Raw genomic sequence first — 15,790 nt, 5'->3', positions numbered from 1 at the left:
TGTTTGGATGTGAATTCCTTCTAATACTGTGACTATACTTAACCATGAATAACATGTGCGCAGAGGGGCTCTGCATACACAGTTACTTAACATTCCAAAGGATTTCAGAAATCATTTTTGTAATTTAAAGATTTAAAGAAAATGGGAATGGATTTTGAATTCACAGTAATAAGTTATAAGATGAAATGACTTATAAACATTTAATATTGACTTGAATAGATATTAGAGAAAAGGCAGTTATTCTGGAATAAATTTCTTTTAAGCCACCACTTTTTAAGTCTAAAACTATCTGTCTTGTATCTGTTTGCTCATGTATCGATGGTTACTCTCCTTGCCCACCCTTAAAAACACCAGCCTATTTTCTTATTACCTTGACTTCCAAATCACATAAAATAAAATACCAAATCCTCTCCCCTGCAGCCCTCTCATGCTCTCTCCAGCTCTCCTCGCTCTTCCTCTTGCTTGGTTCCATTCTCTGGTTTCTATTCTCTCTGCTTGCTCTACCTTCTTGTTCTACAAACTGTCCTTGAGTAATCAGATAAGTGAGGGAAGAAAAACTATTTTCCCTTTTGATTTCTTAGCTGGGACATTTATAACAAGATTAATAAGAGAAGGATAAGTTCACTAATGTATATTTCATATGCACATGGAGATTCCCTGGAAATGAGTAATTTTCAAAGAGATGATCTAAAATTTAGACTTAAATAACATGTTTAGCCAAAATCAAAGAAAGAAGGTTGTGGAGAAGGCCAAGTATGGGAAACTAATAATAGATGAAGTTTAGTCAGTAAACATTTTTGTGTAGTGCAGGAAAAAGACTAAGGTCATTTCAGTAATCAACCATTGCTGTTGCTGGTAGAGATGGAAGGTGGGTCACCTTTGTAAATTTATGTCTTGCTTTTAAGCAAATAGGAATATAGCAGAAATGTTCTTTTCCTTTGCTTTTAACTCAAAATAGTCCTTATGCCAAAGTGGCATATTTGGAGGTGACAAATTCTGGTATCTTTTACATACATTTGCATAAATACAAATATTAATGTTTATAATCTTTTTAAATTCTGAAAACAAAAGATGTGAGTTACATCATTTGTCAACTTTCTTAAACATAGTTTGCTGAAATCATCACATAACATGATGATTGCAAGAGCAGAAAAAGAAATGAAATTTGAGGTACTCAAAATTATTTTTAGTGTTATCTATGGTTCAGAATTAATCCATGTATTTTTAAACTACAGGCTTTGATATGGTAACCTCAAAACTTCAAAATATTTGTGATCTTCTGCATTTACTTATTTATGTAAACATTCTGGCAGTTTTTTTATTGCATTGGATCTGACATGACTTGTATGGGAAACTGAGTTGACACATGTTAAGTGTTTTGTTTTATAACATTTAAAATCTAGTGCTGAACAGTTAGAAATCAGATACAAACTTGAAATAAAATTTCATAGCAAACTTAAATGTTTGAACTTTAAGTACAATTTTATGCTATTAGTATTCACGAATTTTAATATCATCATTGGAAAGAATAGTACAGTTTATAAATAGTTATAGCTCCAGTGATTGAAAACTACACTGAGAGATTTTATGTGTTTAGCAAACATGTACAACTAGTGCATAGATTGATTTGTGTTTTATTTGTATGGTATAAATTTGAGTCAGTCATTAAAAAGAACTATATTCTGCAATCGAAAAGGTCACTGGATATGGATGCTTAAAGAATGGAAATTGCTATGAATTTGGAGATCATGCTAATTCATCCTGAACCTAATGAAATCTATTAAGATGAAATAATGCATAGTCTTCTATGGTGATCAAGACTAACCATAAGAGATTAAATCTGATGACCAGGAAAGGGAGCAGTCAGTATGCATCTCTGAAGTTTGCCTGCAGGTAAATTGCTTTGTGTTAAACTGAATTTGCTAGCTAGAGCAATTATTTTTCTATAGTATTTTTCCCTTCGGAGACTAACTGCAAATTATACATGTAGCAAATCAACAACCCCCCCCAAATGATGTAAGATGTTTTATTATCAATAGAATGCTATTACTGTGAAGGTAACTGAATAGCAAACTAACAACCAAGAGCTGAAAAAAAAAAAAGACATAAAATGTTTTATTATGACATAATTTGAGGCATACTTATAAAGGTACATTGAATTCCTTGAAGTAAGGAAAATCTAAATGTGTATAACTTCACCCATTAACATACCTTGGCAATATTTCTAACCTCTCGTTTCACTTAACCATTTATACCAGAGTAGAGGAGGCAGGTTTTCCCACTACTCTTACTCAGAAAACTCTACACTGGTTATTTCAGGGTCACCATTTATATGTTCAAGGGCTTCCTATTTCCCATCAGCTTCTCCTAGATTCAGAGAATTAAAACCTCTGTATTAGGCACCTAGGAGGGTCCTCAACTGCCAAAGAGGAGACTGTCCTCAAAAGGACTTGGGGATGCACAGACAAGTATCACTTGGGTCAGTCAGTAGACAGCCTCTGGGCCTCTCAGAGAAGGCCCCGGATGGTGCTTGCTTCCCTGTGGACCCCTGGCATGAATGACAACTGAGTTTGCTCAGAAGGAATGGAAGCTGGAAACTCAACAAAAACTAACTGATCCTGTATCTACAGCTGCCCTGATGCGCAGTGCCCTTGGCCAGGTACCACCTGCCTTTTCACTCCCTCTTTCTTCTTCACTTGGGAAGTTGTAGTCTTTAGTGTACTGGAAGTCAAGTGCCCGGGTCCTCATCCATTCATTTTAATCTATTGTTTATGACAAAAATATTATGATCTTAGTCTTTCTGCAGCTAATAATCTCAGAAATACAAATTGAGTATCATTTATCCAAATTGCTTGAGACCAGAGTACTTCAGATATAAGATTTGGCAGGGGGGATTTTGCATAACATGAGCTACCTTGGGGATGGGACCCAAGTATAAACATGAAATTTGCTTAGGTTTCACATACAGCTTACCCAAGGTAACCTGAATGTAATCTTGTACAATATTTTTAGTGCACCTGTACTTTGACTGCATCCCATCACAGGAGCTCAGGTGTGGAATCATCCACTTGGACGGTCATTTTGGCACTCAAAATATTTCAGATTTGGAGCACTTTGAATTTTGGATTTTCAGATTAGGGATGCTCGCTCCTACGTTAAAATCATCTCTAAAAGATCAAAAATCCTGGGCTGTTCTTTGCACTAAGAACTCCAGAAATCTTTTGATATCTACAACTGTGGTAGTGACCTCTATGTTTTTTTCATTGACTGTGGTGGTATTTTCTGGAAACAACAAAGAATGAAGAGCTTAACTCACTTCAGGGTATGAGGAATGGTCAGAAGAAGAGAAAGGTATCAGTTACTGTGAGATAGAACCACAATCGCTAAAACTACAACTGATTGGATCATTTCTAGTGTTAATTATCTGTGCCACTTGAGCAAATTAATTTCATTCTCTAAGACTTACCTTAATAAACTGAATTAGTTTCTTACATGTTGTAACAAATTACCACAAACTTGGAGACTTAAAGAACAAAAATTGCTTCTTTTATTGTTTAGGAGCTAGAAGTCTAAGATGAACTTCACTGAGCTGGATTCAACATGTTGACAGAGTCTTGCTGTCTCTCAGTGTTTGGAGGAGAATCCATCTTGGCCTCTTCCACTTCTGGTAGACAATAGCATTTCTTGGTTGTTGACTGCATCACCCCAATCCCAACATCTAGAGTCATTTTATCCTTCCTCTTTGTGTCCAATATCCTTCTGATTTTTCTCTTAGAAGAATAGATGTGACTGCAGTTAGATTTTATCCAAATAATCTCCTCAATTAACAATTCTTCATTTAATCAATCTTCAAAGTCCTTTATTGCCATATAAGATAAAATTAACAGATTAACAAGATAAATATCTTTCATTCATCCCACTGTAAATTAGTTTGATAATATTACCTACATGAATAATAAAGAATATACAGTCAACCATCCTCCAGGGGCTTCATATCCATGGGTATAACCAACCATGGATTAAAAATATAAAAATAAGAAAAAAATGCTTTTTTTACTGCACACATTCACATTTCTTCTCATTTTTCCCTAAACAATACAGTGCAACTGTCTACATAGTACTTATATTTGATTAGTAGTATAAGTAATCTGGAGATGACTTAAAGTTTATGAGAGGATGTGAACAGGTTGTATGCAAATATTACACAATTTTATATAAAGGTCTTGAGCATATATAAATTCTGGTAAGTGTAGGCAGTCCTGAAACCAATTTCCGGTGCATACCCAAGAACAGCTGTAGTATATGAAATTTCCTTAGAACGATGTCTAGTATGCCACAAATGCCTCAGTAAAAATTAGCCTGTGATGGTGATCTCAATGACAATGCCACAAGAAAATACAACGTAAAGATTTACAAAAGCAGAATACATTTTCAATGAACATATATGGACAGTCTCGCCTCTGGTTATTTGTTATAGGCTAACCTTACAACAGTAACATTATTTAAAGGACTGTATCTCTACCTTGAATAATTATAACTTAATGGTGCAGATATACGATAACATGACTTTGTCTTTTGTTTCTTTTCATTGGAGATTATGTCAGCAATTTCATCCATCCTGAATTCTTCCCCAGGTCAAAGCCAGAGATGTGATATAATATGATTGTCCTTTTTGTGCTTTTGTGTCCTGCCCACCTAGGATACAGATCTGATGACATTCAACATCTCTGTACATCGGTCATGGTGGAGGGAACATGGACCTGGCTGTGTCCGGAGAGTGCTTCCTCCGTCAGCCCATGGCATGATGGATGATTACACCTACGTTTCTGTCACAGGCTGCGTTCTGGACTTCCAGTACCTGGAGGTCATCCACAGTGCCGTCCAAATACTCCTCTCAGTAAGTGTCACTTTTCTGTCATTATCTGATCGGAACTCTTCTCTATTGGCATTTTATATTCACCTACCTGAAAGACAGTGTGGCAGAGAAGCACATAGAAAACATTAACAGAGGAAATAGCAGCAATTATGGTGCCATTAGTCATACATAATGGCAGGTGACACCTTTTTCTTCTTGGTATCCACATTTTATTTAGAACCAGCTTGTTGCTATGGTTTCTAACCTGAGATACATTCCACACTATCCAATGGAATAATGTCACCATCCTCCAGAAGTGGTATGTTGCCCATTATCTCAGAATCTGCTACTAATGTGTTCTTCTATGAATGCTTTAGTTCCAGAGAAAGAACGATGGAAACATACATACTCAGTGATTGTTCATCTAATAAGTGTCACATTTCAAATAATAATTAAAAATCAAATCCCTCCAGAGATGCACAGCATTTTGTGTTGGAACTCAGTTCCATATAGAGAAACAAAGATAGGAATTGATTTGATTAGACTATAGAAGCTTTATGTACCAAGATTCCTTAAAGGTAATTTCTGTCTACCAGACTGAAATTACCACCCTCAGTTTGACCATAGTCTAGAGAAGAACTAACTTAAAAGTCATAACATCATCAAGAATGGTGTTCCTTTAAAACCTACCTAGGATTTCCCATTTAATTTGAATCAAAATACAATATAGCCATTATCAAGCACACTTTTCACATAAACTGACTATCTCAGTTCTTCTGCCCAGTTGAATATTCAATCAGAATAGAGATGCAGCCTCGATAATAATCAAATCAGAAATATAAGTGATCAATGTACCTTGGACTTGTTTCTATAAAGTACTTTGAGAAATCCTTATCATCATTTACTGAATGAATTCTCTGCTGTTATGTAACAAATTGCTCCAAGATGTAATTACTTAAAACATTAACAATTTATGGTAGAGTTGTGTGGGCAGGGATCAGCAGGGCAGTTCTGCTTCTCCATTTGATGTTGGCTAGGGTCACCTGGGTGAGCCTTTTAACTGGAGCTGTACTGGGACTGAAATATTCAAAGAGGCCTTACTCACCTGCCCAGAGATGGCTGTTGGTTCCCATTCCCCTCCACTTGGCCTCTCAAACTGCAGGAAACTTGATAGTTTCTCTTACAGCAAAATAATGGGGTTCTAAGGGAAACCCCAACACGCAAGCATTTATCAAGCCTATTCTCCCATTAGCTACCACAGGTCATATGACCAAGGTTAGGCTCAATAAAGGAGGGATCAACAGAGAGGCAGAATACCTAGAGGATGTCTCATTGAAGATCACCAAAGTAGCAGCCTTATCTCATTTGCTTACTGCATTAATTATTTTTCTTTAACCCATGTCTCAAGTTTTAAAATGTTGTTTTAGACCATGTTTGAATTGTAATTTTCTAGAAAAACATAAGAAAAGAATCAAAGATTTTTTAGCGTTCTAGATCAAAGAGCAAATTTTGCACTGAATTCAAAGAAAGGCATTGTATTTCAATGCTAATGAGTTTTCTTTCAGACATTTATCAGGAAATTATATTATTGTAGGTTTCTATTATTGCACTTACATAAATAAATATAAAGTACAGCCATTTGTTCATGTAGGTCCATCCATCTTTCTTTAATGTAGCAGTTACGTATGAGTATATATACATTGGAAATGTGTATTTTTTTATTGGAAGACAATTTTTCCTTAAAATTTTTGAGTTTATTTTAAGGTGTAAAAGAATTACCTTATCATATACTAGACTCTAAATGTTCGTATTAAATTTTTTATATCAAAAACATTTTCTATAATCTTTCATCTGTGCACAGATCACCCTCCTTTAAAAAAAAATTGAAAGTGAATTGCTAAGCCATTTTGTGAATGATGCATGGTGTCCAAATCTTTGCAATGTGACAAAATGCTATGGAATCAAAAAGCCATTTTCCCATAGTAACTCCAACCCAAATGAACAGCAAGGTGAAAGCATACCCTAAAGGGAAATCTAAGTAAACTGTATATGTTACACCTAAAAGCACTTTTCATTTATAAATGAATTCCTTGATGTATTTTAGTGACCATCGAAAGCTGCCAGTGTTCATATGTAGGTCTGTCTATATGCTCTTCCGCCTTCAGGAAATAAAAGGATTAGACACTGCTCTTTTATTGTGTAATAACCTGCAAGACAAAATGTTTAATACGTTATCTTTTATATTAAAATAAAATATATCCTGAATTTGCTTCACAACTATGAAATTACAGTAGTCCTCCTTTATTCCTCGGAGATATAGTCAAAGACCCACAGTGTATATCTGAAACTGTGGATATTATTGAATCCTGAAATGTTTCTTCCTATACATACATCTCTAGGATAAAGTTTTATTTATAAATTAGGCACAGTAAGAGATTAAAAACAATAACTAACCCTATATCTTAGCAACCTCAGCATGTGATTCTATTTTATTTTTTTGTGATTCACAAACTTTAACTATTTTACAAAGAGGAAGTACTTTACAATTTCTCTCTTATGTCTGAATTGTCTACATCTTTACTCTTATCGTTTCAAGTCGATATCAGGTAAAATAAGGATTACTTGAACACGACCACTGCACGCTGTGAGGGTTATTCTTTTAACCAAGGCACTGCTGACAAATGCAATGGCAGTGTACACAACATGGAGACACTGGGCAGAGGGATGTTTCATGATCTGAATGGGTTAGAGCTAGACCGTGCCAGATTCCATCACACCAATACTCAGAAAAGAGCTACATGCAATTTAAAACTTATGCTTTGCTTTTTCTGGAATTTTCTTTCCACTTAGTATTTTCAGATAGAAGTTGAAAGCTGAAAAAAAAAACAGATAAGAAGGGAGTATTTGTATATTATTGTGCTTGATTTTATGTGGGTTTCTTATATTTACCGTTTATTTCATCTGATTCTGTTTATTATAAGAATTTTGACTTTTTAAAATCTGATGGCAAAAAAAATATCCCTGTATCCTGTATTCATTGCCTAATTTGGGCTGAATTCCGTACCTTATTACTGTAAAATAGAGGCAATGGTCACAATGTTTAACAGCCTGTTGCCGGTGGGACTAATAGCCAAGCAAGTGGATGCAGAGCTTTGAGATGGGACAGGGTACTGAAGGCTTTGCTGCACCAGGGGTTACTTCTTTAACTAGAGGGACAAAAATGTCTAGAAGAACTCAGGGGAGAAACTGTCAGAAATGGCCAGGATAATGGGGATGGAGTAGGGAAGTTCCTTGGGGTTTCAGGGCATCAACTCTCCACCAAATGAGAGGGAACTATTTGAATGATTTATTTGTGGATGCAATTCAGCTGGTGAATTGAACAGTCTGTACTTAAGACTAGAGCTTAAAATTGGAAGAAAGGACACCCCCCTCCATCTTGAGCATTGCACAGGAACAGGGTATAGGCTTGAAGCCAATGAATAAAAAACAAACAAACAAAATAGCAGAACTTGCAAAGGCGACCACGGATGAGTTTCTGGTAAGGGACTGTCACAGGACAGTTAGGGAGTGCCCTTGTCACCCACCCATTCCCCAGCACAGGAACCCAGCACTCGTGCCCATGCCCCTGTCGCAAGCACTCCATTCTCAGGAGTGAAAGAAGAAGAGCACAAGGTTGAGAGAAGGTTCCTGTTGATCTAACTCCACCTAATCCTATTCCAAGGCTCCCACAAATTGTCAGCAATACTAAGTTGAAGATTGGTGCAGATTCCATAGGTTCTGAACAGTGTGAGGAGAAACAAAATATAATCTATGTGGAAGATGAGAAATCAAAGACTGTTTCCAGGGGTCCAGCTTTAAGATGATATTACTCTCCCTCTCTAGCTGCAGATTCCCTGCCTCATTCATCATTTCTTACCTAAAGGATGGCTATTAAATTCCTAAATAATATTCTGTGGCCCAGTTCTTCCCCACCTGTCAAGCATGTCCTTACTTCTAGGAAGATATTTGCAAAGTGCTAATCTGATCACTCACTTTCTGGAACCTGGAAAACATTAAAACTAATGGACCTCTCTTTGGAGTTAATTTCACTTATATGTTGTCCTGAATCCTCAATGTCAAGGTATTCCTTCTTAGATCTGATATGTAACAAACCTCTTTCTTTAACATCTTTGGAGGTTGTCACCATGCAGGTCATAGAGCTCTGCAAATCAGTTTTCCATCATCCCTGTGTCCTTTATATTGTATCTCTCTGTCCACATCGATATCCATTCTCTCTGCCTTTCATACCAAATGTGTTCAGTCTAATAGTAAATCAAAACTCCATAAAGAAGGGTAAAACATAATGTTAGTACACCAGGGATCCTGTGAAAACTTGCCTTCGAAAGATTGTATGAATATCTGGTCCTTCACCTGTAAAATCAGTTGTACAATCACAGGAGCAGGTAACACCATTGCTAATTCAGTCATATATGCTCACAAATATAAAAAGGCAAATCAAAATATGATGACATTTAAGCTTTTGATGTAAGTTTCAATTGCTATCAATAGTATCTGTCCAAAGATGTAAATCCAGTTAAAAGTTGTTTAATTTCTGTACTAATACTTGCATTTCTTTAAAGAAACTCTCTCAGTATGTGCCTTGAAATGTTCTAAGTGCTTTACAAGGATGAACTTATTTAATCCTTATAATGACCCACAAGGTAGATATAATTATATTCATTCTACAGACATGGAAATTGAGACTCAGAGAGGTTGAGGGATTTGCCCAGATTCATATATCCTTTAAGAACTTGAAGGTAGATCTCAAATCCAGGCAGATGAACTTCACAGTTCATGTTCTTAACCACATCACTGAACATCCCCTCATGACACGGGAAGGGAGAGCTTTCAATTTTCTTAAAGCCCTTTGCTGAGTACAGTGGTAAACTCTCAGAGCTATTAGGTTCTAAATCTCCTGCTAGGTTGATAGGGTTTTCTTTGGCAGCTCCAGTATTAGAAAGTAACAATAAGAGTGCATATATCTGAGATTTATAAGATGTATAGAGTAAATAATTAAAAATGTTCAACTGGGGCTGGGGTTGTAGCTCAGTAGTTGAGTGCTTGCCTCACATGCATGTGGCACTGGGCTCAATCCTCAGCACCACATAAAAAATAAATAAACAAAAATTTTCATTTTTTTAAAAAAAAATGGAAGGTTTCAATGTTTGTAAAATGCTAAGTATACCATACCTTTTTTTTTTTTTTTTGGTGCTTGCTGGGGCTTTCTAGGTGCTAGGATGAGAAAGGAGATTACAGCCACTTCTCCTGCCCCAAATTCTTCCCAGAATTCCCAGAGAATCTATTTTTATATAAAATAGATGATTTCTGCCTATGCCCATTTTGAGCAGCTTCTCAGAGCTGCATAGAAACATTAAAGATTTAGAAGAGTTGCTCCCTATATGCCATCTCTGGTCTCTGTTTTCAGTTCCATCCTCAAAATATCAACAGTTGGTTTAAATTTCCACTTTCCCAAGAAATCCTTTATTAGACAATCAAAATATCCAGAGGATTTTGTGGTTGTGGAGAAGAATTATCATGTCAACAGTCTTCAAAACGCTTTGGCAATACATTTTTGTTCAAGAACCAGAATATGGCTGGTCAGTAAAATAATTTGGACTTGGTCTCTATTTGATGAACTTTGATTTTCAGTCATCTTTTTCTCAGTCTGTGTCTTGGAAATGCACATACTTTTTATAGTTTTATAGATGCCACACAGTTCATCCATTAAAAGTCTATAATTCCATAATTTTTATTCTATTCACAGATATGTATGGCCAACACTGTAGTAAATTTAGAATTCATTCATTACCTCACAAAGAAACCCTGCCCCACCCCTTAGTTATTACAGCCTATATCCCCAGTCTAACCCCAATCTACATTTTTTCTCTGTAGATTAACCTGTAAGGAACATTTCATATAATTGAAAGTGCCCTGTGTCTTCTTTTGTATATGTTTTTTTTTTCACTTAATGTAGCGCTTTCAGGGTTCACCCATGCAACATATATCAGCATTTTGTTCATTAATATGGACGAAGAATATTCTATAACACTTGCTGTTAATGCACATTCTGTTATACACATACAATATTTAACAAATTTTTTCAGACTATTTAAATTTATGTAGCCCTCACCTGCCCATTGATAAAACCCAAAGTGAAATTTAGACCATCTACCATGCAACTTCTCTATATAATATCACATATTCTTCTTCTGGAAATATCTGGGTTACAGATCAAATTCTTAGCTCTTATAAAGATGTGTGGTCTTGTATAAACTTAAAACTAATTGTTGTCAATGGGTGTACACACTCCTATGGGTTTTAATAATTGAAAGCATGTGAACATTTAGAGGTCAAAGTCCTGTTCTACCATAACATTCTCTGTAATGATATGTATATGGTCGGATCTTATTCTGTAAGTTAATAAGTTATCACAGACATTTGTGTCTCCAACCACAAATCTCATTCCATTTTCAAACAATAGAATTGATTCCCCTAAGCTCTGATGCTCATGATTACCCTAGACATGTTTGCAGGTCTTCATAAATTATTACTACCCTCGTATTTTTAAACAATCTTCTAAATATGGATTGTTAAATGCATAAGTGAGTTGTGACATTTGGTAGACTTAAATACAGTTTCATCAGAGAAATGCAAAGCTTAATTAGAAACCATATCTAGCACAAAAGCCATTAATATATAAAATCGGAAATCTGTTTAATAATTAATCAAAACAAACATTGTGACTGTAGGCTTATGGCGATATTAGAGGCAAGAAATTTAATTTTATTGACACTTTACTTAGGGTAATTTAATGTCATTCTGATGTTGGCAGACTTTTCATCTTTATCTCTAGGTGAGAATAACTATTGGGTTGAAAATGTAGCTTTTCATAATAAGAATTAATACAAAACATTTACACTTTCTCTTTAAAAGACTGAATTTTGTACAAATTCCATAAAATAAAGCTTGTCATGTCACATTTTATATTCCTTCTGAATGAAAACAAGAAATTTCCTTGGTTCAGAAAAACATATTTAGTAGGCCCCCACTCTACACAAAGCCCTATGTTGAAAGGTTGAAGTGACATGATGGAAATAAATGGAATCAAGTTGAATTTGACATGGTCATACCCACAGTCTTTTGTCCTACTATGGGACATCCAGCAGGCAATCAAAGTGCTCCAACTTTAGATAAAAAGTAAAAGTAGTAAAATTAATTTCTAAGTGCTACTGGGACTCACGGGGAAAGTAGCATTCAGGGAAGTTGTGATGTTTGACTTCTGTCTAGAGTTTTCTCTTGGATGAGAAGGGGAAAGGAATTCCACACGGAAGGAGAACTAAAAACAAGAACTTAGGGGAAAAGTGTGCAGTTCATTTTGGTTGAGTGAATGGTGTAGGAATGGAAGCAGTGGCTTAACATTACTGTGTGAGTTTGACTAATGCTGTATTGTGTGCACTCCTGGGAGATTCACTATGTAACTTAGCAGAGAAAACTGTTGGAGAAATTCTACTGTTAAATGACAAAAGTTACTAAAGACAAAGAGAGGGGGAGAAATTCCTCCACATCAAAGAGGACTGAAGACGCATGACAATTAAATGAAATGTGTGATCCTAGACCAAAGTAATAGTGAGAATATCATTGATATTTGTATAAGATCTATGGATTAAAAAACAGTATTGCACCAATGCTGGCTTTCTTTTTAAAAAACCTTGGACTGTGACTATGTAAGATGCTGAACACTTTAGGAATCTAGATGAAGGATATATTGGGAATCCCTCATACAATTTTTCCAAATTCTCCCTAAGTCTGAAAATATTGCAAAATGAAACTAAAATGTTAATAATTAAAAACCTGCATTCCCAGTTTTCTAAAACAAATACTTTGATAAATAATGGAAAAATTTAAGGTTATAAAGTATCAGTGAGAAAGGAAATCAAAGGAGAAATCTAAAACTATTACAGAGGCTTGGCAGTCAAATGCACAGAAAGGTGAAGAACAAAGCAAGGTTTGGCTTGCATGCCCAGCAAGGATAGAGAAAGCTTTATATCCATAGAGCAGTTGAAAGAAAGAGCTGGGTTGACAGAGAGTAAATGAGTTTTGATGAGTCTTGACTCTGTCCTCACTTAATATTTAAGGGATGGATGAGTCTTGACTCTGTCCTCACTTAATATTTAAGGGATGGATGGATAGATAGATAGATATTAAATTAATTGCATATTTGTGGTAAAGAACTAACCTCTATTTTTCTTTGGATCAGTATAACCTCTTCATTGTGATGAGCAGTTAGGAAAGGGAAATTAGAGGCAATGTTATCCAAAAAATGCACAGGAATTCAAATATGAACTTTTGAGAAGGGATTTCATTTCTTCTTTCATATAATTCAGAACTTAAAAGCTACATTGTTTATTATTAAAGTTTTTAGAATTTTTCTCTTTAAACATTGTCCCTGGAGAGTTTCAGATGGTTCCTCAAATTCTAGCACCATAGGATTATTGGTAAAGACAGGGTTACCCATCTTCATTTTTCTGATACCTGTATAATAATGAAGATATACAATGAACTTTTTTCAAAATTGCATGCTCTTTGTCAAGTAGCCAGACATTTCCCCTGACCAAATATCACTTTAATAAATGAAAATAATAGGCTTATGGCTAAAGCATCAAGATTATTGCCTGAGCCCAGGATGGTGACACTTGCCTTTAATTCCAGTGATACAGGAGGCTGAGACAGGAGTATTGCAAGTTCAAGGCCAGCCTCAGCAACCTAGTGAGACCCTAAGCAATTTAGTGAGAGCCGGTCTCTAAATAAAAAATGAAAGGACTGGGGATGTGCTCAGTGGTAAATTGCCCCTAGGTTATCCTACCCCCAAAAATATCAATGTCTGAATTTTTAGTTTTCATGTAAATGTTTAATTTTTTGAAAAAATATTCAATATGATACCTTACTAATTTAATTTTATAGAACATTTTTGGGGGAGGGAATGACCAGGGGTTGAACCCAGGAGTGCTTAACAACTGAGCCACATCCCTATCCCTTTTTATTTATTTTTTTTTAAATTTTAGACAGGGTCTCACTAAATGGCTTAGGGACTTGCTAAGTTGCTTAGGGCCTCGCCTCACTAAGTTGCTGAGGCTAGCTTTGAACTTGCAATCCTCCTGCCTCATCCTCCCAAACCACTGGGACAATTATAAAGAACTTTTGGGGAATAAGTTTTTCCAAAGATCTAAACATAGTTAGCCTTCAGTATTGAAACTCTTTACATTTTATCAGAGTTTGGAAGTGAATCCAGAAAACAATTTAGAGTTGAGAGAACAGCCCTGCAGACAGGTAAGAGATAATGAAAGCCAGAGCCAGAATAGCAAAGGAGAAATGGAAGTAAAGTTCTATGGGACAGTGGTCAAATCAGGATAACTTGGTCACTCATTAGATTAGAAGGCAATGAATGGAAAGGAAACTCTCGAATATAATACTCAGGTTTTGAACCCGGGCAACACATAAAATTACAGTGCATTTCACAAAGAGAAAAATAATGGACAGAAGTCATTGGGAGGCAAACTTAGGTCATTTTATTTAATCAATCACATAATAAAAAATTACAAGAGTTTAATTTCAGGAGGTGGTTAAAGGAAAGATTCCTGGCAGTCAGGGACCTTGACCAATGCTGAGAAGGACTGAAGCCTCCGGACCCAGCAAAGAGGGTGGAGGGGTAGTTCTCTCTGAATGGGCAATGTGAGATATTGCTTAGCATTTTTATTCATATCTATTACATCCTACTATTCCTTAGTTTCTTCATTCACCCTTGTAGGTTTACCCTAAAAATACATTTTTTAACCTGTTTTTACCCAGAGGGACTTGACACCTTGCTGTGGACATAACAGATCTCAATTGACATTACATCCACTACTGGCATGTGAGACATTTATGTACAGGTATACAAAGCTAAGCAAGTTAGTTGTAGAGACTCAAAAGTCACATGAAGGAAATGAAACTATGTTGTAAAGGAGTGTCTTAGGCTGTGTATGCACAAGTCGTCTGAGCCCTGTAGCTGCCTGCTCTGGAAGGGGGCTGTAGTTATGGCTTCTGACCATCTCCAGATCCTTGAGGATTTGCTCGTCTGACTCCAGCTTAAAGTATGCTTGCATCTTGCTTCTAGACTATTGTGGAAGCAGCTTTTAAGATCACCAAAAAGAATAGAGAGGTGGAACTTTCTAGAGCTTACAGAACAAGTTCTGCGACTGATGTTATGCTATATGCTAATAAAAATTGATAATGTGTGAGACAATTTATACTGAGACTCTCGATTTTTGGAAAAATTTTGGCCCCTGACTTCCTCTAAACATCTATTCCCCCAAAAGACTTTGATGATTTATAAATGATCAAACTGGTTTAGTTGACACTTGTCAGAGTAGCCCAGAAAGACTTTGCTTAGGAGGTGTCATTTGAGCTGTGACATGAGTGAAGTCATCCAAAAGTAAGGCCAAGAATAGTCCAGAAGAAACAATAGCTCCCATGTCTAGGAAGAATGAGGGAAAGATGAAATCAGAGAAGCACACAGGCATTAAAGGAAAGGTGACACAATATGATTCCAAGACACTAGGACAGTGTTCTGTATTTCCATCAGGAGAGTGGTATTGTCTGTCTGTATTTGCAAATGTGACTGGAACTACTGAGAGAAAAATGTAGAAGACAAAATGCCCCAAGGGGGCATTTTGGACATGGGTGGAAATGTAAGTATAAGGAGAAATGCCTACACAACAATTCCTACACGAAGAGGAAAGGTGGTAGGTGAGAAAAGGAAAAAATAAGTATGGAGTTTAGGTTTTGCATTTGAGTAATAGGGTAGATGATGCCGACAGTAACCAAAAAGAAAGAGCCCAGCAATTATGCTCCACTGAT

At 36.0% G+C, this 15,790-nt stretch overlaps 1 protein-coding gene across 1 annotated transcript in view; it reads left to right on the top strand.

Annotated features, from left to right (window-relative positions):
* Nucleotides 1–15,790, top strand: part of Nkain3 (sodium/potassium transporting ATPase interacting 3) — a 319,499-nt gene that overhangs the window by 162,832 nt on the left and 140,877 nt on the right. The window contains exon 3 of the mRNA XM_076835763.1: nucleotides 4,700–4,897. Within this exon, the coding sequence (XP_076691878.1) occupies nucleotides 4,700–4,897 (198 nt within the window). The remainder of the gene's footprint in view (nucleotides 1–4,699; nucleotides 4,898–15,790) is intronic.

The sequence above is a fragment of the Callospermophilus lateralis genome, chromosome 16 (genome assembly GCF_048772815.1).
Source record: "Callospermophilus lateralis isolate mCalLat2 chromosome 16, mCalLat2.hap1, whole genome shotgun sequence".
Taxonomy (NCBI): Eukaryota; Metazoa; Chordata; class Mammalia; order Rodentia; family Sciuridae; genus Callospermophilus; species Callospermophilus lateralis.
The sequence above is the reverse complement of the archived record's forward strand: the minus strand, read 5'-3'. Positions and strand labels throughout refer to the sequence as shown.